Raw genomic sequence first — 23987 nt, 5'->3', positions numbered from 1 at the left:
ATTTTTAAGTGGTCCTTTTTGAAGCTATTCAGAGTATTTGAATATCAGGAGTAGCCCTGGAGAGAATATAGTCCAGTAGTTAGGGCAGCAGCTGTAGATTTGGGAGACCTGGGGTAAATCCCTGCTCCTGTGTAACCCTGGGCAAATCACTTAGACTTAAATGGATAAAGAGTTTTATAACCAGTGTTGTGCCTTTGGATATGACAGCTGGTAAGGCAGAACTGAGGTTATGGAATGAAAGGTTACACGCAGTCAGACACACTGAAATAGATCTGGACCCCCAGGAGGACTTTCCCAGAGGGGTCGATACAGACAGGTCAGTGTGGCAATGCCTGAACCACCTGCACATGCAAACTGGCAGATTGAAGACTAATAAGATCCAGTGAGGGTACTCTCATGACATTAGTGTATGCGAGTGCAGTAAGGTGCAGACCATGGAGCATTTGCTGACTCTTTGGGGAGACGTATGAAGAAGGACCTCGCTGCAGCAACAGAAAGAGCCATTGCTTGTGCACGGTTCTGGGAAAACCTCTAGTGTGTGATAAGGACACAAGAAGATGATGATTTAAGACTCTGTCTGTGTCAGTGGATGATACTTCCCTGCCTCGCAGGGGGGTTGTGTGGATAAACACAGTAAAAGATTGTGGGGTGTTCAGATACTACTGTAAAGGGGGGCGGAATAGGTACTTCACAGTGACAGAGAGCTCGTGGGGAAAAGTTGGAAAACTTTTTGCTTAAATCAAAATTAGAAAAATTCCGACTGAGCTCTCTAGTGCTTGTTGAAACGCCACGAGAAAAGTTCATGGAAATGTTGTCAATTCTTTTTTTCATTAAGATCCAGAATCAGATGAAAATTTGTGTTGAAACATCAAATTTTCAAAAATTGTGACTGGCTCTAATCCAGGCAGAGGTGTTTTTAGTGAGCAAAGTGCCAGTGAGACCATCATAACAGTATGATAAAACTCAATGGACCCTATAGCGATCACCCCTGTCTGTATGGTAGAGATGTTACCGATATAGGACCAGGCATGCTATCCTGCTCTATTGCTGTGGCACTGCTACGTGATGCCAAGAGAGAAAAGACAGCCCACAGCTCCCTAGCTGGGGATTCTCCTGGCTTGGGGAAGTCCTGAGTGGTCATCCAGCTAACACAGGTGGTTCCTATGCCACCCCTCCTGCAGCCTCTGGTGTAGGGGCATATCAGGATGTGGGACAAGAAGTGGCCTGCCAGTGATCTCCATCCGATGCATAGTCCCTTGGAGACTGAATTTGGATGTCTGGGCCTTTTAAGTCTCAGTGGTCCTGCACTACCCAGACCTTGGCAGCAAGGCATGTTGGGAAAGAGGATTCCCTATATAAATCATTCTCTTCCTTGTACCAGAGATTGACCTGGTCTAGTCTCTCCTATGGCAGACCCAAAATTGGCCTTGGGATCAAATGTAACTGGCTCTCTGACTGCTCTTCCTTTCTGCTGTGCCCAGAAGAAGAAGGACATAGGAGAGAATCTGGCTCAAAGATTTCAGACATAGTACAGATCAATAGAAAACTTTTTCCAAGGTGGTATAAAGATGTTTATATGCACAAGCCTGCAGACCCCCCTCTACACAAGTTTCAAATGCAGTTTCAGAAAATTACAGGCTCAGCATTTCTGTCACCCTCAGCAGGAACTGCAAAGCAATTTATTTTCATCAACTTTGTCTTATTAAAAATACTCATCCAAAGTGCACCAACATGCCGTATGATAAATAAAACAAATGGAAATACGAAGTGCATTTACAAAGGTATTTATTTTTGTTTACAACCCAGAAGCACCAGATATAATAATGGAAACAAATGGGGGAAACATCTGAAAAAGATTTGTGCCTGAGATGAGTCGAAGAACAAGAAAGAAGCACAGAGAGACTGTATTCTGATCTGACAGATCCCCTCATGTGACAAGAGCAAGGGGGGTGACAAATACATTCCCAAATGGTTAAGTGTAAGAAATAAATGCTGCAAGGATTATTCTACAAGTGCAGCATGGTTAACGTTACATCTAGAAGTTCATAGTTCCGATTTGCTGCTGTACCAGGAAGAGTCACCAACCAACCCTATTCCCTGCAATGTAACTGTTTATTTTTAGGATCACTCCCAGCTAGGAGATTTTTGATTAAGCAAGGGCACAGTTCAACATCTACCTCCAGCTCTGTGCAAGACAATGTTTTGTTATTTTATGTGGCATGGGAGCAGTATACATGATGTTTTGAATCAGGCTGGGGATAGGGGAATATAAACCCATCGGGGCAAGGATTGTCTTTTTATTCTGTGTTTGTACACGCCTAGCACTTTGGGGTCCTGGTCCATGTCTAGGGTTCTGAGGCACTACAGCAATACATAAAATAATAAATAATAATAATTATTTTCCAAGTGTTGCAAGTGGATTGCACAATTGTTGATTATTTTGATTCGTGCACTATAGCTTAGATGGTCCATGCTGAACATATATATAAAAAGAGAATCCTATTCTCAAAAGCTTACCGTCTAGACAGAGAAGGAAGACAAAGGAAAGAGTATTGTCCCTTTTTACAGATGGGGAACTGAGGAACGGAGAGACTCAGGGCTTGTCTCCACGTTCCAGGGGATCCACTTAGCGGGTCTAATGAAGACCTGCTAAATCGACCGCCAATCGCTCTCCCATCGACTCTGGTACTCAACTGGAATGAGAAGCATAAGGTAAGTCGATGGGACCCGTCGACCCAGCACAGTGTAGACACCGCAAAAGGTCAACCTAAGGTACGTCCACCCCAGCTACGTTATTCACATAGCTGGAATTGCGTAACTTAGGTCGACTGAGCCCCATAGTGTAGATCTACCCTCTCAGTGACTTTCCCTGAGTCAAACAGTGAGTCCACAAGACCAGCCATCAACTTGCTCTACAGCCCTCGATGACTTTAATAGAAAGCAGCGGCACTGGAACCTTGCCTGACTGTTTGCTGATTCAGGGAGCAGGTGAGCAACAGAATATACATAGCTTGGAAAAATGGACAAGGAAAGGGAGATTTTCCTGCCGTTCCTCCCCCATTCTGCCCCTTCCTGACAATGATATTACCTCATGGTACCATTTTGCTCCTGCAGCTGTTCCCAGAAACTAGTCTTGGCCATTGCTTTCCATTCATTGCACGGCCTGAGTTTCATGTTATATAGAAAATGGAAAGCAGCAATTTTTAAAGGGTGTTTTTCAACTCTGCCTATGGTAAAACTGATGGTGTCAGTCAAAAGCTCTCCCCAGTGGAAACCTAGCTGTAAAAAACACACCATGCATTACTCTCTGAAAAGTCACTGCAGAGTAAACAGAAGCAGCCCCTTGGCAGTGTACTGTACACCCGCATGCTGTGATAATTGCGACAGGGAAGTATGGAGCCACCCCGGGCTGAAGGACTCCGCCAGAACACTTAGCTCTCCCACCTTGAAAGCACTGTACAAACGTTAACTAATTTAATCCTCTCACTTTCTTTGTGAGAGACACGCTGTAAAGGTCATCACCCCCATTTTACAGACAGGGGAGTGAGGCACAGTGAATTACCCAAGGTTATGTGGCAAGTTGGTCTCAGAGCTGGGATTAGAACTCAAGATTTCCTGTGCTCATGTTCACTAGACCACACTGCCCTGAACATCAATCACCCCTGTTCTCTAGCTTTCACTGCTGTGATTATGGTGACTGCAGTGCTGGCCTCTCCTTTTTGATACGAGTCCATTTGGAACAAGTGGATTTGGACAGAGGCTGCAGCTGTCAGGCTTCCACAACTCCAATTTGCAGTGTGCACACACAGTTTAAAAGAATTATTAAACATTTCCTCTACTGGGTGAATTCTTAAATGTGGGGCAGATTCCCAAACAGGCAAGGCCATGGTTTCAGAATGCCAGCACCATGCATGCCCAGAATTTCTTTATGCCTCTGCTGTGAGCCAATACATGAAATGAAAAATTTCAGGGAAAGCTTCAGAGACAAAGGAGACGAGACCCCGGTGTTTAAAGGAAAAGAAACCGAATGCTTAATAGGAGAAATGATTTCATCCATCAGAGAGGAGCAGAGAGATCATGAACAGCAGCCGAGTGATTCTTCCCAATGTGTTTTATTAATTTTATCTATCCCCTTGGCCACTTTTCCATCTGTATCCTAGACTCATCACCTTCCCCAGTCAAAGCTAACAAGCTACTAACCTCACGTGGCATCTAGGTATCATGTGAGACGCCCATGCAACACAGAAAAGAATTAAGGCTCGACTTTTAAAAAAAAGTCTCTGATAGAATGTTTAAGGCAACAAAACTGTATAAACCTTGCAACTGTTACAGGGATAGCAGCAGTGTGGGGCAAAGGTGGCTGTAAGCCATCTTTGTGCCTCCCAGATTCCGCCTGTTCTAGGAGCTGGTACAGCTCCCAGCACGTTCTAACTTACAGCAGCCTCCCCATGACTGCCTAGGGGCTGTTCTGCCGCCCAGAACAGACATAGCATAGAGCACAATACCGTCTCCTTTTCCTGGCCCCAACATGCCCCTACGCCAGGCGCCGTGAGGTGGGACAGCACAGGGCCTATATTGCTCCTGCACAGGGATATTTTCCTTGGGGCCAAGTTGGTCCTTCATGGCCTGCTCCTCCAAGTTTGGATTCTGAGCCATATTTTCCTTCAGTTCTGTATATCTTGGCTTGGGTTCATTTCTGTTGGTGGGAAATTTACTACTAATTCATGAGCTTGCTTTTCATTTTCACCTGCAAACCCCAGATGCTGAGCCAGACTCTGCCTGGCTCTTCCATGCAGGCACTGCGTGGGGAAGGGAGCAAGGAGCCTCCTCCCACCTTGTGCAGCACATGAAAGGGCAGGAGTGAGAACTGAAGTCCCTGTGCTCAAAGGGGAGGAGAGTAGGCAGAGCCATGACTCCACTCCTGTACTTGCTGACAGGCTGCAGGGTAAGAGAAGTGTGCAGCACCCCATAAATGCCTGTATGTGCTCCTGCTGCACACTGGGGAGCTCTGGGAGAACGTCTCCGGGTGCTCACTCTGGGGCAGGGCAGCTCTGTGCCACCCCAAGGCAGGGCTGTGCTTAAATTGCACAATCTAGCCTGGAGTGATTTATGGAAACACAACTCTTATACAAAGGCAGACTGGCCCAGGAAGAACCAAATCCGTCCATTACCAGGTACCAAGGGCACAATATCTAAGGAGGTCATCCCAGTCCTGATGATTACAGAGAATGACAGGTTGTTTGCTAACCCTTAGCAGGCATGGCCAGGAAAAACATGTGCATGCCACCTAAGTGTCCCCACAGCAGCTCATCATTAAGTCTTGGTAATGGATATGCAGTTCATGTTTTCCCAGCCCTACAGATCCACACAATTTATGATACATCTGCCCTTATACAAATTAGATCCTTCGGGGCAACATATATATTTTTATTTATTATTTATTAAAGTAAATTGAGATCTTTGGATGAAAGATTATAAATGCAAAATAATAACTGAATTTATAATACTTAATAACAATATTTTGCACTTCTACGTCACCTTTCATCAAAGGATCTCAATGCACCTTACAAGCATTTATAATGAGAGACTCGTCACTCCCCTGTGAATTAGGGAGATTTTATTATCCTCATTTTACATATGGTGAAACTGAGGAACTGAGAGGGAGCAACTTGTCCAAGGGCTCTTACCAAGTCAGCAGAATAGTTGGGAGCAGAACTCCTGACTCACAAACTCATGCTCCAATACTGTATATCATCTCTTATCCCAAAGAATTTGAAAGCACTTTTCAAATGAACGTCCAAACTATAACGTATTACATTATAAAGATTACTGAAGTGCCTACGGCTGTTGCAGCTAGGCCTCTGATGAATAGTAAACATTTTAAAAGGATAAATTAAATAGAACATCTCAAATGGGCAAATAAAGAATAAACCAAAGTCATTTGGCCAGGAAAAAAATCAAACAGGTTCTTCTTCCCCCTGCCACCGCCACTAAAAACACAAATCAGTTAAAAGCTAGGCCAAATGGGAATGTCTTGCACAAAGCAAGTCTTGGGCTTTGATGGACTGCTAAGGAGAGTGAATACATAAGACAGAGACCTTTGACCCTGAGGACTTTAAGCTGATACCATGCCACCACAGTGTACAAGATGAGATGGTCTCTCACTAAACTGAGTTCCAGACCATCAATGCTTTAGAGATTATTACCAGCACCTTGAGCTGCAGAGGGACATGAACAGGAAGCCAGTGTAGACATGAGACAGTTGTGTGATGAACTAGCCAGAGCTTCTGGTTATACTTCAAAGTTAGTCCTTGCACTGTAGTAATCCAGCTTAGAGGTGACAAAAGTGTGGCTGGCCATTACAATGTCCACTTGCAAGAGGAATGATCACCGATTCCTGACTAGCTGTTGGCAATGGAAGGCAAACTGGACTATCTAGGGACAGGAATGGTTCTGCAAACCATTTTAGCAAAGGCTAGAATTCACCTTCAACAGATGATGCAGATACTGTATCTCTCTATTCCCCTCCTTTTCTCACTCCTCCGAAAACCTCTCACTGCCGAAGTCTAGGAGTTGTAGCCAGTTCATTTTCAGGCAGATCACTGTCTTGATTAGGCCCTGGCAGAATAATACTACATAGTACTACTGTCTGGATTCGAAGAGAAGGAGATCTAGAGCTGAGCATCACTCAGCTAGGGAGCATTAATCCACTACTCAAGCGAGCAACTTCTGTGGCAAAATGTGGCAGCAACACTATACAACATATTTTAGGAAGGGAAAAAGTAACTGCTCCTGCTGAAACTACAAAGGAATGTTAAGTAGGAGGAATATTAATGATCCAAACTGGAAAACAACGGGATTTGCACTCTTACTCTCAAAAAAAGAGCTATGGGATTTCAACTATGAGCAAGGTCAGGGCCTTGGTGTAAATTCCCTGCAAAGATATGGACAGACACTATCCCTACCACCACATTGGGGAACTGGTTACACACTAAGAGGGAAGAATGCCATTTCCTGCAGTATCTGGGTTATCCTTGCAAGTCATTCATCTATGTACGGACCAGGTCTGGTCCTAATTAGCTTTTGAGATTTTTATTAAATGGTACTGAAAAAAAATTCCCAACTCACTTAAACCTTGGCAGGAAGGTGGTTTGTCTGTGCATGCCTCAATCTGTGACTCACAGGGTGAGGTCCTATGGTCTGTGCTCTAGGAGGTCAGACTAGATGATCATAATAGTCCCTCCTGACTTTAAAAATCTATGACTTGATATCTGTACTCCACTGTGAGGCAAAGACCTCTGAATAGATGCAAAGAGCAACTTTCAAGATGAGGAAACTTAGCACAGCTCCTACTGGTTCAAATAGGCAAGGCTTTGGGCTTATCTGTAGAGCTGATACTGACGGACTGTGAAGATCCTGTTTTAAGATTTGGCAGCATAGTGGCGATGTTCAGCCCTGAGGCAGGACACTTCAATGATTAGTTAAGTCTGCTCTGGGATCTGGCCCCCTGTGACTTCTAGCTTAATATTTGGCTTTTATAAGAGACTGATTAGAAGAATGCTAAGACCAAGGAACGCAGCACAGATAATGGACACTCTAGACTTGACACAGATGCACAATTAGACCAACATAACCAGTCTATGTGGTCAGAGGCTAGAGTCAAATAGTAATTCAAGATATAAGGACAGAAACAACCCTATGCCCTCACCTACCCCAGCCCACCAATACCCACACCTCTTAAAACTTCCTGATGGTACCATGTGCTTAGGCCACATGAATACCCACTGACAGTCTGTGTGAAGATGTTGGCTGCATCAGAACTATCATGTGCCAGACATATTCAGTAATCCCAGCAAAAGTCCAAGCAACCAGAAAATAGCAGCCCCCGCCCCCGCCCCCACAACAAATTCCCAGCATATTGCTCATTAGAAACTAACTATTACTCCCAAACAACTCGACCGAGAGCTAGAAAATTCATTACATTTCAAAGCAACTGTGCATTGGTGAGAGACTGGTCCCAAATGCCAGGTCTCCAGAGACAAGCTTACAGCCAAATGCAGGCTTAAAGATTTCTTCTGTAGACCATCACTCTCTTCAAAAAGTTCTACCACCTACAACTCAGCAGGAGGAGGGTTAAAAACTGCCCAGCCTGAACTGACATATTGTAATTCTTTGATGGCTTTCTGCTGTGCCATTTTCTATTGATTAAATAATCTCTATCAGATATTAAGACTCTTGTTATTGGCGCAGCCTATAAATTATTCAGGAGCTATATAAATTCTTATGGCGGGCATGAATTTTTAAACCCTAATTTGGCACAGAGCCAGGCGCTCTTTATTCCCCCCCCCCCAGCAAGAAAGTGTTTGCACTTGTGATTTTCTTTAAAGGACCAATTTTAACCATAAGCTGCTTGTTTGAAGGGACTTTTTGTGTGGTTGCTAATTATGTTTGGACTAGAGGGATGGGAGGGGGAGCGTGGAGAGGTGGGTTATGCCGTTGTGCTGCTTCTACCGTTGATTTATTGGTGATGAAAGGTGTTTCGAGGGCTGCCGTGGCTGCTATTTATGGTGTGTAGTCGTGCATGCCAAAGCACCGCAGTCATCTCCTACGTGGGCACATGATGTGGAACGCATCCGGCTGGAGGGATGCTCAGTACGGGCTGAGCAAGGCTGAGACAACACCCATTAGCTAGCACACTGTCCTCTGTAGCATATCTGTCACTGGCTGATCTGGAACCCTGAAACCACCCCTAGTTCCTATTCTTGAGAGCTTGGGGCCCTTTTATTTACAGACTTATGTCTCTCTTTGACCCTCACCCACATCATGGCGCGGCTGTCACAGGGACCTGTGTCCAACTGGCTTTCTGGCAAGCAAGGAGTTAACCCCTTGCTGAGGCCCATGATGATGCACATGGCAGAGCTGAAAGCCCAGTTAAGCTCTCAGGTGGACTATTGGACACTCTATACAAACAAATCAGCCACAGACAAAGGGGCAAAAATTGTTAGGTAAGTATAGCTCCCCTGATTGAAGTTGTAACCCAGGCTGGGGTTTTTCTGTTTGCCTTCGAGTCAGGTGAACTGGTTTTTGGTCTCTCTTGCTGCACTTGGAAACCCTAAGAATGAAAGTTCAAGACACTCTTTGCTGAGCCCAATGCTCTCCAACATGACACAGATGCACTCTGTTTACACCTGCACTCCTTCTTTTGAAATCCACGCAGGGTTTTCCCACATGTGGGTCTAATTTCAGAAGCTAGGGCTGCCAATAAAAAAAAGACACTAACAGTGCCATTCCTCTCTCATATCCTCTTTCACCTCAGCATCAGTTTTCAACAGAAATAATCATAATTAAAAGAAAAACAATCAGGAGAGGGCTGGCAACATGAATGCCTCTGCAGACACTGCTGATCTTTGACTCCTGCTGTCAATAGATCCTGCACCTGCCAGACTTGTGAGTTGTGCATGGGTAGGAGGGGGTATTCTGTTTTCGTTAATTGGCTCAATGTGTAGCATTCTTATCGCTGAAGTCAGAAGGTTATGGGTTTTAAGTCCTGCAATGAGATTTGGGCTCATGCCCAGTAGTGACATTGCCCTGCAGGATGGAGGAATGGCTTCTGCGGTGTCTGGAGGGGGGGTTAAAGAACAAATGGCACTTTTCAAAGGAGTAGGGAATAACCCCAGTGGTCTGTCCAGTATGCTCCCTATCAGTTAAAGCGGGTTCTTGTATGGCATGCTTGAACTGGTTTGGATGAAATAATCAAACCTGAGCTGAGAATGGGAATTGAGTCTGAAATGTAAAGGTTAAAACATGGTTTTTTTTTAAAAAAAGATACGTCTCTCTATCTTACCAGGTTTCCTAGCAAATTCCCATGAGACAACCTGATTCTGTGAGAGAGAACCAAACCTTTGAGGTTCATCCACCACCAACTGTAACAGCACTTTGCAGTGACATAGCATCTTTTATTTGGAGAGCTGGAAGGGCCAAGTTTTCACATGACTTCAATGTATTTGGTGCTGAGCAGTTCTGAAAATCTGACCGCGTGTGTCACAGCCGGAGCTGCTGGGTACTCAGCATTTTTGAGAACCTGCCCCTTACTTAGGTGCCCAATGGGAGCTGAGCTCTCCTCAAAATGTGGGCCCAACTGTAGAGGTTGAGTACTTGAAAACCTGAGCCCATGGCCTCTAAAATGGTGAGTGAATAATATCATCCCTCCCCCACTTCAAAGAAGAGGAGACAGAGCCCAAAAGTCATCTGACTTGGTCAAGCTCAAGCCATGACTTAATGTCAGAGTCAAGAACAGAAACCAGGTATCCTGTCTTCCAGACCTATGCTCTGTTTCTGGACACATAATGGCTACTGAATTTTCCTGCAGTCAGTGCATGATCGGTATATAGCTCAAGGTTTTTGTGAAGCCCTTTGAGGCGCACTGAGTAAAGACAGTGCTTTTTGACCACAAATTCTATTCCCCATGACTTACTCAGAGTGTGTTTGCTCTTCGTTATGGTCACATCAGGTGAACCTCACTATCAAGTACTCTATAATACTTTTGTCTCTTGCTGCCAAATTGTGGGGTGGCTGGGAGTGCTGTGGAAGAAGCAGCATGCTTATCCTGAGGTGTGGTGATGTATCTAACTGTGATTGCCCCACTGAATGGTCAACCACAGCAGTCAACAGGCTGAAGGCATTGAATCAAATCCTTCTTAGCCACAAGGATAATGGCTGCGAGGTGGGGACTTCTTCCTATACTTTTACATCACGCACATCACCATGGTATCTGCCTCGGCATTGGCCTGGGGTGGAGATTTGTAAATTGGCAGCTATGGAGTGATATCGTCCTTAAGGTTTTGGCTAGAACACAGAGAGCATTTGGGTAAGTGGAAAGAACCACTCTTAGTTGCCATTATTAGGTCTACAAGGAGATGGGGAGCTAATTAATATATGTCCTGTAACTAGCCTTCTTGAGCTACGAGATTGTTTTAAAAATAGCCACAAGGAAAGAGTGAGAGCGAAAGCAGAAGTCAGAGTGTGGCCCTGTATGTATTGTCATCAGCCTGCCTGTCTAGAGAAGCATGTTAGCATTCATGGTGATGCTTAAACCGAGTTCTGGCTAGACAGATGCTAACCCAACATCCAAACAAGACCTAAGAGATAGATAGGTAAAATAGCTAGACAGACAGTACCTCCACCCTTCCTTGAAAGGGTTCTGTTGCTAAGTTCTATCTGTCAGGTGGAGTTCCTTTGGAAATGAGATTATAACGCACATTCTGGGCTAAATGGTGGCACTGGGTTTGCTATGCTAAGAGCTCCTTGAATAGCAGGTTAATTGCTTTTGCAAGCCTGCAGGAAAGCCCAGACCTATTGAATAATAAGATGCATATCTGTGACTTAAAATATGATTTCAAATTGCTCCCTAGTAAAATATGCACCAACCACTTCCACAGGTGAAGAGCAGCATGTTTTTTTTGCTTCCCCTTATTTAACACACAACAGGTTTTTAACAAGAAACCATTCCCCAGCTCACAGTGGTAGTGTTATGAATGGTGTGTACACAGCTCCCTTCTACCTGCATGCTAGTCACACCATTTCTCTCCAGGGCCAATTCATGTGGGAAGGGAACTTCTTTATGTACAGTAAGAGGGGGCAAAAAAAAATCTGCTTTCAGATTTCTAAAGGGGTTAGTGTGTATGTCGATATCCTTTGTGTAACTGTAAACTGTGTGTACATACACACTAGACAGAGAATACTGCACAAGCAGCTATGAGCTATGAAAGGAATAGGCAGGCAACTATGAATTATGAGGCTGCAATCCCATTGCGGGGTGCTGATGTTGTTATAAACCTCGAGGGTGAAATACAAATCACCAGAAAACCCCACATAGAAATATAGCCCATATATTTCCACACAACTCACCTATTTATTTTATATGACATAGACCCATGCTCTGGACCCAGGTTTTGCACACACTTCGACTTGCCTCCACCCCCCCTCAGTGTTCCCTGCTTTTCCCCTCTAGATCCCATGGAAAGCTTCTATTGTTGTCCTATGAGCAACAGGACTAAGTTCTGCTTTCAGCTACACCAGCCTGAGTGGTCTATTTTGGAATTGGGTCCATGGCAATTAAAGATGACCTGCATATGGCCTGAGTGCCTGACACTCCCTCCAAGAACAAGTGGGATGAGAAGGGGCAGGGTGTGCATGTGTGTGTGTGTGAGGGGTGGGGGGGATGGGGGGCAGGAATGGATACTAGCAAAGCTTGCTGGATGCTGTGTTTGGTAAGGGTTTACATAGCAAACTCCCCGACCCATGCAGAACAGAAGCTTCCAGAGACACTGTGGCTGAGAGGGGTGTCAATGAATTGCGATTCCTTTCTGGAGCTCCTTCTGGGGTGGTGCACCTATGCATCCTCTCTTACCCAACGCAGAGAGGAAACTTAGTTGGGCCTCAGAAGAGCAGCGTTTTGTTCCCAGTTTTGCTACAGACTTCCCGTGTGACCTTGGGCAAATCACTTAATTTCTCTTGTCTTGACTAGAACTAAAGGTTGGGTTTTTTTAATGTTACGCATTTAAAAGATACGCTTTATCCTAGTCATAAGAAAACAGGAACTGCCAGAGTGGATCAGACTTGTGATCCATCTAGTCCAGTGGTCAGCACCAGAGGCTTCAGAGGAAGGTGTACGAATCCCAAAGTAGGCAGTTATGGGATAATCTGCTGTCTATGCAGATCTCATCCTGATTTCTCATAGTTAGAAAATATCTTATGCCCTGAATCATGATTTTATTTTTTATCCCTTTCAAAACTCTTTGTTTGCACAAAGTGTTATACTTCAGGATATTACAGTTCTCTGTTTAAATGTCCAATACCTCTTTGAATCTTACTAAATTCTTGGCCTCAAAGACATTATATGGGAATGAGCTCCATAGTCTAACTACATAATGATTGAAAAAGTATTTCCTTTTATCAGTTTTGAATTCACTACCTTTCAGTTTCATCGAATGTCCCCTTTTTCTTGGGTTATGAGACAGGGAGAAGAGAAGCTGCATGAATACTACACAAGGCACTCCAGAGAAGGCTGCCCAATCAATTTATAATAAGGCATCTGAGTTATCTGAGTTTTTCCTCCATCTCCTTCCTTGTGCATCCTAACAGCGTTTGCTTTTTTCCACAATAGCTGCACAATCAGCAGATATCTGCACCGAGCACTCCACAGTGATGCCCAGGTCCCTCTTCTGAGTTGATACAGTTAATTTAGAACATCACAAGGTGTGTGAGTAGTTCAAGTATTTCCCTCCAGTGAGCATCGCTTAGCACTTATCAACGTTGAACTTCATTTGCCATTGTGTTGCCCATTCACCTAGCTTGCTTAGGTCTCTCTGAAGTTCCTCAGCCTTTTCTGGACTCAAAATGGATTCAACTAGCCTAAATAACTGTGCCATCTCCAAATTTTGCTACCTCATTGCTCACCCTCCATTCTAGACAGTTAATAACTATATTAAACAACATTGGATCAAGTCTAGACAAGGCCACAGTGCCTCAATTCCCCATCTGAAAAATGGGGATAATAATCTTCCCTTGCTCCCACGCTTTGTCTGTCTCGTCTATTTAGATTATAAAATGTGCAGGGCAAGGACTGTCTCTAATAATGTGTTTGTACGGCATCTAGCACAATATGCCCTGATCTCTGCTGATGGCTTTTGATGCTCCTGTAAAACAAATAAGAAACAATACTACTAAAAACAACTGGCAACAACAGTGCTGTTGCTTTGGCCCACTACTGTAGTGTTTTTATAGAGGGTGCTGTACACAGTGAGACACAATGGAGCTGTGATTTTGCCCTATGTACCTGGCATGATATTCTGCAGTCATGTGGTTAAATAAGACAAATCAATATGCTGGAAAGGAACTGAAAGCCTTAAGCCTTATAACCAACTTTGTCTCTCTAAATATCCCAATTAAAAAAACCGAACCAGAGTAGATATGACTGCTACGCTAACACAGCTATGCTGCCGAATTTTTATTATTCTTTTTAAACTCATTTTCAGCGCTAAACAAACTGTGGAAAAAGGATTTGATTCATGGATGCATTAGGAATCTACTCAACCAAAGCCCCTTGTCACAAATTAAATCATAAACCAAAAGTCAAACATGATTTGTGAAATTAACATTTATCGAGGAAATACTCCCCAGCGCCGCGCTGCGATTAGTCTCTGGCATCCGAAATATCAACCATAATTCATAAGCTGCCTAAGAAACCATGCCACAGCCACCGCTGTCAAGATGTCAGGTTTGATGGAAAGGCGCTGCGGCAACCAGAGAGCAATTTGTTGCTGATGGTGGGGGTCACAGTGCTTTATTATTTGTGCAAATAAAGTGCAAGTCACATCAGCACCCCTGATCCCACCTTTAATAAGTGCATACACGCAGCCTCCCCCCACACACTTGTACCCTCCATGGACACTCTCTCTCCCTCTTCTCAATTCAACCCAAGGCCATGCCCAGTTCTAATTCTGAACAGTGAGATCTGGCACAGAAGCTGCATTACGCCATTTCTTTAAAATGATATGACTAATGAGATTAATAATAAAGAATAATCCCTTGCATTTCTATACTCAGTGTGTTTCCTTGGAAGGAATCAACAGATCTCTGAAGTAGGCATTATTAGTCCCATTTTAGAGACTGGGGGAACTGAAGCTCGGGGAGTGGCATGTGATTTACTCAAGGTTACACAGTGAGTCAGTCGCCAAGTCAGGATTAGAATCCAGGATTCACAGCCAAGATTTTCAAACCTGGCTTAGAGATTTGGGGTGCTTCCATTTTTGGGTGTCTACACTGAGACACCTTAAAGGGGCCTGGTTTTTAGAGGGAGGGTGTTCACAGTTTCTGAAAATCATGCCCTTTTCATGTGACTTAAACTGGACACAAAAAGGCACTAGTTATTTTTGAAAGTTTTGGGGAAGGTACTTGCTTGGTGCAGTCACAGTGGATCTTCAAGATTTGGTCGCTATGAGTGGTCCACTGTAGGCATGCTTGTATCCCTGCACTGCCAATCGGAGAACTTTGCTAGCAGTGTCTGTTAAGCCCACACATGTGCTGTCTCTCCTTGTGCCCTGCCACGAGGCCAGCCACCACATGCAGGCTAACCCCCTGCAGTTCCTTCTCTACCACAGTCATTGGCAAGAGCTCGGAAGTAGAGGGGAGGAGGGTGAATTGTGAAGCACCCATAGGGACACATGTCGAAGAACCATCGTTACTGCACAAGGTGAGTAACTTCTTTTTCTTTGAGTAGTGTCCCTATTCATGCTCCACTTTAGGTGACTCCCGAGCAGTACCCACCACATGAGGGCTGGGACTTCAGAGTTGGGTCAGTTACAGATGACAGCATTGTGGAGCTGAAGATGGTATCAGAGGTGGAGTCTCCAGTGATTGCATAATGTTCTGCGAAGGTGTGGACTGACGCCCATGTCACTGCTCTACAGATTTCTGAGATAGGGACATTCTTGAAGAAAGTGAGGGATGAGGAGATCGACCTTGTGGAGTGTGTATGGATAGTATCTGGAGTGGTCCTATTGTGAACTTGGTAACACTGTCTGATGCAGTTCGAGACCCACTTGGAGAGTCTCTGGGCTGATATTGCTGAGCCCTTGGATCTTTCTGCAAGGGAGAGGAAAAGCCCTGGGGACTTCCTGAAAACCTTCATCCTATCCAGATAGAAGGCTAGGGCTCTCCTGACATCTAGCGTGCATAATATAGTCTCCCTGTTGTCTCGGTGAGGCTTGGGTAGAAGGTTGGAAGGTGAATCAATTGGTTCATGTGAAACAGGGAGGTTACCTTAGGTATGAATTTTGGATGTGGCCTGAGCGTAACCTTGTCTGAAAGAATACCGTGTAGAGGTGATGTGCCATCAGAGCGGCTATTTTCCTCCTTCCTCCTCATTGCTATCAGGAAGGCTGTTTTCATAGAGAGATATGTAAATGAACAGGTGGCCAGGGGTTCAAAGGGAGGCCTAGTCAGCCTTTTCGATGCCAGGTTTAGGTCCCACATGGGGTTAGGGTGCCGGGGTTGTGGGAAAAGATTTACTGTATCCTGGAGAAATCTTTTAGTGGTTGGGTATGACAACTGAGTATCCCTCTACTGGCTGAGTATCCCTCTACTGGCTGGTGGAAGGCTGCTATGGCTGCCAGGTGGACTCAGAAAGTTGAGAGATAGTCAAGATCTTTTTAGGGTCAGTACATAGCCTAAGATCTGTGGAAGAGCCGCGCATGTTGGGGAGTTTGTTGGGAAGTACACCAAATCTGGAACCTGGGCCATTTTCGCAGGTGTCGAGGACTTTCTCCTGTGTAGTACTCTCTCTTGTACCTCCCTCGAGCAGGAGTTCTCTTGGTGTTGAAACCATGAAGCAGGCACACCTTGAGGCGAAGAATCCCCAGGTTCAGATGTAGGGTGCATCCTCTGTTCTGCAAGAGGAGATACAGAGTGGATTGGAGAGAGATTGGCAGGCATATCGCGACCTGTGACAGGTAAGGGTACCAGGTCTGCCTCAGCCAAGTGGGAGTGATCAGTATGACGTGTGCGCCTTCTCTTTTTATTTTCAATAGGACTTTCGACAGTAGGGAAAAGGGAGGAAAGGCATAGAGGATGCCCCTGTCCCAGGGGAAGTGGAAAGCATCACCCAGGGAATGTTGTCCTACCTCTGCTCCATAGTAGTAGTGTGAACATTTCCTGTTCAGTTGAGTGGCAAACAGGTCTGTGATCGGTGTCCCCCACCTCCTGAACTGGTCATGAAGTATTGCTGGGTTTATCCCCCACTCATGGTCAGGTGGGAATTTGTGACTGAGCCGGTCCGCTATGGAGTTTTGTGTGCCCGGGAGGTAAGCCGTGGACAGTCCGATGTCGTGAGAGATACACCAGTTCCATAGTCTCATCGTTTCCACACAGTGGGAGGGCAACCTGGATTCCCCCTGTTGATTTATGTAGTACATACACGCTGTGTTGCCTGTTAGCACTCTCATGTGTAATCCTTTGATCAGCGGGAGGAAATGGGCACAGGCATTCCTGACTGCCCTGAGCTCGAGGAGGTTGATGTGAAAGGATATCTCCATGGTTGACCACCTGCCTTGTATCGTGAGGCTGTTTAGATGCATATCCCATCCTATGCGCGATGCATCGGTAGTGAGAAGCAACGATGGAGGGGAGGAGGTTGCGAGAAGGGGATCCATTTGCAAATATTGGCTGAGTCCTTCCACCAGTCTAAGGAGTTTTTGATCCTTGTGGGTAGTGACAGGGGTTTGTCTAGTGTGTCTCTGGTCTGTAAACTGAGATGAACCACATCTGGAGGCATGGAATGTGAAGCCTGGCATGTGGTATTACCACTGTGTCCACTACCATATGCCCCAAGAGTTGGAGGCAGTGTCAAGCTGATATTTGTGGGCTGTTTTGAATGGTCTCAATGAGTATGGCCAAGGAGAGGAATCTGTGTTGAGGTAAGAGAGCTCTGGCCTGTAATGAGTCGAGGTCGGCGCCTTTGAATTCCAGGTGTTGTGCTGGAACGAGGGTTGTTTTCTGGGCGCTGATCTGTAGCCCCAGTTCTGGGAAAAAGTCTATTGCAGATTCGGTGGGCCTCATGGAGAGACTGGGCTCTGAAGAGGCAATCCTCCAGATAGGGGTAAATCATGATTTGCACTTGGGAGTGCAAGTGCGCGGCCACTGCTGAGGGAACTTCGGAGAATACATCAGGGCAGATGATAGCCCGAAGGGGAGTACTCTGTACAGGTAGTGGTCTTGTCCTAGGGTAAATCTGAGAAATCGTCTGTGAGACGGTAGGATTGAGATATGGAAGTAGGCGTCCAGAAGGTTGAGGGCTGAAAACCATTCTCCCTGTTCCAATGCTGGAATGATCATTGCTAGAGTGATCATCTTGAATTTTGAACTTTGACAAACTTGTTGAGTGCTCTAAGGTCTAGTATAGCTCTCCAATCTCCTTTCCTCTTGGGTATTAGGAAATAGCGAGAGTAGAACCCTTTGCCTCGTAGATGTTGAGCTACTGGTTCTATGGCTCCTAACTGGAGGAGACAATCTACCTCTTGTGATAGTAAACTCTCATGAAAAGGGTCCCTGAAGAGGGACAGGGAAAGGTGTTGTAGAAGGGGTAGGGAGGTAAAATGGATAGATCTGTAAGCCTCATTGGTCCGATGTTATACGTTCCCAGGTGCTGCGGAACATTGCCAGATGGTAGCCAAATCAGCGGATAGTGGTGATCAGCTGTAGTGTTTGGGGGGAGTGGTCTATCGATGCTTTGATCAACACATCAAAATTGGTGCTTGGAAGTGGATGGCTAGGATGTGGAAGATTGTGGGCCAGATGGTTTATGCCTCGGGAACTTAGTTTTCTTCCTCAGTAGTAGCACTGAGTTGGGTATTGGGAGGTGCGTGGTTTCTGCTGAGGCTGTGGACTATATTTCCTCTTTTGTCCTGGCATATAGATGCCCAGTGAGCAGAGAGTGGCCCTAGAATCCTTCAGTGTGTGAAGAGAGGCGTCCATCTTCTCCGTGAAGAGCTTAGTGACTTCAAAGGGAAGGTCTTCAATGTGAACTGCACCTCTTTCAGGCAGCCTGACAGATATAGCCACTGCTGTGGAGATGGACCTGGCTACTGTGTTGGCTGCACTGACGGCAGATCGTAGCGCTACCTTGGTCACTAACTGTCCCTCTTGAATAATGGCTTTAAATTGGTCATGGTATGACTCAGGCAGCGGTTCAATAAAATTGTCCAGTTTTGAATAGTTTCTGCAGTCATATTTCACCAATAGTGCTTGGAAATTGGCAATTCAAAACTGTAACGTGGCCGAGGCCAAAAAGGTCCAAACACTTCCAGTCCCTATCGTAGGGAGTAGACCTCATCTGATGTTGATGGCCATGAGAATTAACAGTGTCTCCCACGACGGAGTTGGGTAGAGGGTGGGAGAAGAGGAATTCTGTCTCCCTTAATGAGACATAATATTTTTTTTCTGCCTGCTTGCAGGTAGGTGCCACTGATCCTGGGGTCTGCCATATGGTTTTTGTGGGGTCCAGGAGAGCCTCATTAATAGGGAGGGCAATTTTTGAGGACAAGGATGAATGGAGTATGTCAAGGAGTTTGTGATGGGTGTCCTTGACTTCTTCTAGTGGTATATGAAGAGTGTCTGCCACTCTCTTCACTGGGTCGTGGAAGAAGAGAAAATCATCAGCCAGAGAAGGCAGTGGAGGCATAACGGCCTCATCTTAGGAGGAGGAAGATATAGTCACCTCTTCCTCAGTGGTGCCCTCTGGTTCCACCACGAATTCTTCTGGAGGTTCAGAAGCTCTGGATGCCACAGCTGATGGGGTGCATCTCGAGGGTTCTTGAGTGGGGCTAGAAGCTCAAGAGGTCCAGTATGGCCACTGTAGTGGTGGTGGCATAGAGCCCAGTTGTGGTGCCCATGGTTAACTGTACCAAGATGGTGGTGGTGGGGCCATCTGAGGATATGCTCAGGCACTCTGTTGGTATTGGGAACCACAGGGAGCCTGGGGTGGGGGGTACTGCAATACTGCCTTCTCTGGTTTGCTGTCTGAGTCTGAGAGAACGGGGGAACATGGCAGGGCAGTGCAGTGGGGAAGACTCCTGTGCCAGATGAAGACTCAGTGCAGAGGTCTTGGTACCGAGAAAAGGAGACTCCAGTGTGTCAGCTACATGGAGATCCCTCAGTGCCACTGGCAGGACCGGGAAGGACGGAGATCTAGGTCACACCGGTCTCTCTGGTGCAGCATGGGGCATCGATGATGGTACCAATGGAGTATTGTATACCAGCAACATCTTCTTAGAGGAGTGCTAACTCCTGTTCTTGTCCCCTGGTGCCGCTGACTCGATGCCTGTGTCCACCGGATCCGTAGGTGCATCACTGGCATCTGCGGCTGTAGATCTTCATGAGCCTTGGGTACTGGGATGGGATTGTCTTGGTGCCACTGGTACCGAGGACACCGAGCATGCCAGAGATCATTTACGGCTAGCTCGGGGCTCACTGTGGGGACTTCTGAGAGGGCTCAGCGGCTGGTTTCTTCAACCCACAGACTTTGGATGTTGAGGCCTGTGGGGAAGACTCATGTCTGACAGGTAGCTCTTGGTGCAGGTCTGGAAAGGGTCAGAGGCAGTGATGAGCTGCCAAAATCTTAACAACCAGTTCCCTATAAAAAGTTTTGATTTAAGGGATGTGCCAAGAGGTGGAGGTGGTGGGGGTGTAGTGGCAGGGAAGAGATTGCACAGAGGCAAAAGGGGCTTGTTGCAGGGGATGCAGTGGCAGGGAGGGAGTGGCACAAGGGAGAAGTGGGCAGGAGGGGGTTGTTGCAAGGGGCTGGCAGATGGGGGTGTGTATGTGCCTGGGGTTATTGCAGTGGGGTGAAGGTGGCAGGGAGGAGTTTGCACAAGGGAGGAGTGGGCAGGAGGGAGATGGCAGGTGGGGGGGGTCCCGAGGTTGATGCAGGGGTGAAGGTGACCGTGGCTTGCAGGGGGGGTTGCCGGGTAGAGGTTGCCCAGAGGCAAAAGTGGCAGGACAGGGTGGGTTGTTGGGGCCGGGGGGTGCACAGGGGAGAAGGTAGCTGGTCGGTGGGTGTTGGAGGGGGTGGCACTGGCTGGGGGAGAGGTGCCCAGGTTGCTCCCACATACACCATTCCCCAGGCCAGGCACTGGACCTGCCCACCCAGCGGCGCTCCGTGGGCCCGTGCGGCTCCCCGCGGCCCAGCTAGGTACCTTGCAGGCGGAGTAAACACCCAGCGGTGCCGGGAAGAAGGCGCAGCTGCTAGGGCTAGACCCTCCCGTTCCCCGCTCCGCTGCCAGCTGCTCCCCCGGGGGGAGGGACTGGCCGCACCGTGGGCGGCCCCTCTGGAGCCGGGGAGCAGCGGCAGCCTTGTGCTCCGCTGTTTAAAAAAACGTGGGGAGGCACCGCTTTTTGGTTCCCCCAACCACTTGGCGCCCTAGGCAGCCGCCTAATGCGCCTAGTAGGTTGCACCGGCCCTGCCCGACAGACCCCCCGGAACTCCCACGCCTACCCCCGCCCCCCCCGTTCCCTGACCGCACCCCCAGAACCTCCACCCCCTCCCTGCCCCTTATCCAACCCCTCCTCCCAGCCCTGGCCACTCGGGGCAGCGTGTATGGATGCCATGTGGCCCGCTGGAGCTCGCAGCCCCACCCCCTTACCATGCGGCTCAAGGCAACAGGAGCTGCCGAGCTGCCCAGCAGCGCTCCAGAGTGCCGGCGGTGAGGCACGCGAGAGGGGGGAAGGCGGGGGAGGGGCAGGAGGAGCCTCCCCGGCTGGGAGCTCAGGGAGCCGTAACGATTTTTAACAACCGGTTCTAAAACTGGTTCAAAATTTAACAACCGGTTCATGCGAACCGGTGTGAACCGGCTCCAGCTCACCACTGGTCGGAGGGCTGCCTCCATGAAGATGATCTTCTGTCTCAACGCCCTGTCCTTACGAGACCAGGGCCTGAGTTGCTGGCAGAGACCACACTTTTGTGGAATGTGGCCTTCCCTGAGGCAGCGAATGCACCGGGAGCGCTTGTCTGTGACAGGGATCGCCTCTTTGCAGGAGAGGCGCTTCTTGAAGCCCAGTGAACTGGGCATATCATGTTGGGGGGAGGGTCCCCAATGAGAAAAAGTGGCAAAAAATAAAGTCGCTTTTTTTAAATTATTTTTTCAGGGAAAAAAATGGGAAAGAAGAAGAAAACTACAATTACAGCTACGTACCAGGAGACTAACTGGCTATAGAAATGTAAAGCGAGAGTAATGGTTGTCACAGACTGCAAATAGCTCCGTCTCTAGCCGGGGCAGTTGAGAAGGAACTGAGGAGGGTTAGCCTGCACTCGCTGGCTAGCCTCGGGGCAGGGCATGAGGAGAGACAGCGGATGTGCTGGCCTAACGGACACAGCTACGGAAGTTCTCGGATCAGCAGTGTAGGGACGAAAGCACACTACAGTGGAGCACCCATAGGGACACTACTCGAAGTAGAGCATGAATTCCACACTCTAACCATTAAACAGCACCATCCTCCATGCAGTAAAATAATCCCATTGTCCAGGACTGGGTAAAAACGCAACCTACTTCAGCAGATATTTGCACACATGTGCAGAGACCATTTGTTCAAGGCATCTTTATCTAAGAGAAAAGAGATGCACAATGACTGTCAATGCTGCAAAAATAATGATATTTTAATCCGAACTCCACCCTGCACTATTCAGTTTGGCCTTTGTTTTCCAGGCATTTGTACATTGTATCAATCACCCAAATGCACACAGCCCATCAATGGACAGGTTGGAGATATAAGAAAAAAGGGCTCACACATGAAAAAGACTCCTTTTCGCTCAGCCAATAGGAAGCCTGAGGTCTGATCCCACCCTTCACTGAAATAAACTAGGAGTCTTCCCATTGACTTCAACAGGAGCAAGATTGGGTCCCTGCCTATTACCAGTGTCTCTTTTTCCTCAATTAAATCAGAATGCATTGGCTATAGAAATTTTATTCCTGTCTGTCAGCCCACACTCCCTTTACCACCCCTCCCTTGCAAAGAAGGCTGGCTTGCCACGACACTTGGGGCTACGTCCTCAGCTGGTGCAAACTGGACTTCAGTGGAGTCATGCCCACTTATACCAGCTAAGGATCTGGCCCACAGCATGTAGCTAAAGATACATGGGAACCAGCTCCACCCAGCACCTGTGACAAGCCATCTGGTGGCCATTGTTCACCACCCTGGGCAGGCTCTGTTCCAGAGAAGGCTTCGGAATCCAAAAGAAATTACTGCCAGCTCTATTAAACTAACCCTTGAATGCCGAGGCCTCACTTCTTGGAATAGGAATTCATTGCTCCAGTAACAAGCTTGGTCGTATGGTCGATATGGGATTATTACATCCATTCAACACACATTCCTTGCTTCAGTGATTACACCCTTATACTGCTGTGACATTAAGGGGGGTCACTGCTGGAATGTGATTTTCAAAAATAGTTTTAAACACTCTCCCCTTGCTTGCAATACCCTGTTAAAAACCTGGAAATCACATTTAACTACCTTCTGGATTTGCCCTTTTCCATTTGGAAAACATTGATTTTTTTTTCAGTTGAGCCAAGATTAATGTGTCTTGTTTGTTTGACAACAATTTCAAACTATCTGGTACCTTGTCAAGCTAAAATAATTCTGTCTGTGGACCAATATCACTGACGGGTGTAGACATGTAGGCCCTACAAAAACAATAGCTATTATTGTTTGGACATTTTAAAAATTAATTTTCTTGGTGAAAGTGCTGAGGGTTTAGTTTAAAATATTGAGAATCTGGAGGATTTTATTCACCAGATTATAACAGTTTTGAGGCGGGTCAAATTTGGAGTCTACAGACCTGGATTTTGTCCCTCTATATCAGCTAAATATTATAGAAAAAGGCTTGTTTGTACTTTAAATTTTTTTTTAAGACAGGAAAGGGGGAAAAACAGAAGAAAAGGGGGAACAAGGAAATCAAGTCAATGAAAACCATTCCTTTCTCAGTCAAGTGCTGATAGCAGGCACCATATGGGCAGCAAAGTTTAGAGTGACCTCAAATCCTATTCCAGTCTCTTTGCACTGTTATGCTGTCTCCAAACATTTCTCCCCGCAAAATCCTTCCCTTCCATTTCCCTTCTTACTCCCTGGCAAAAGCCAATAATACCTACAAATATTTTTTATTTTCATAAACGTCATGTAGCTTTAAAACATGGGGGTGTTCTATCAACTTCAGGATGGCTATTTCCCGCTCCACCTGGAAGAGAAAAGAGAAACAGAAGCAAAGGTTAGAAGACATGTCTTAGGTTACATTAGAAATCATAACACACATTGTCCCCTCTTACCCATTTCCCACCCCTTCTGACCCTCCCTTTCATGCTCCAATGAGCAAACAAGCAGAAACTATAATAATAGTACTTAGCATTTATACTGCATTTCAGAAAACATGAATTCATCCTCAC

General features: G+C 46.5%; 1 protein-coding gene across 11 annotated transcripts in view; it reads right to left on the bottom strand.

Annotated features, from left to right (window-relative positions):
• Window positions 1-23987, bottom strand: part of BRSK2 (BR serine/threonine kinase 2) — a 485481-nt gene that overhangs the window by 171936 nt on the left and 289558 nt on the right. For all 11 annotated transcript variants that reach the window (XM_073347213.1, XM_073347209.1, XM_073347212.1 and 8 more), the window contains exon 3: window positions 23697-23782. In XM_073347213.1, coding sequence (XP_073203314.1) covers window positions 23697-23782 — 86 coding nt within the window. The remainder of the gene's footprint in view (window positions 1-23696; window positions 23783-23987) is intronic.

The sequence above is a fragment of the Lepidochelys kempii genome, chromosome 6, assembly GCF_965140265.1.
Source record: "Lepidochelys kempii isolate rLepKem1 chromosome 6, rLepKem1.hap2, whole genome shotgun sequence".
Lineage (NCBI taxonomy): Eukaryota > Metazoa > Chordata > Testudines > Cheloniidae > Lepidochelys > Lepidochelys kempii.
Note: the sequence above shows the minus strand (reverse complement) of the source record. Positions and strands in the feature narration are given on the sequence as shown.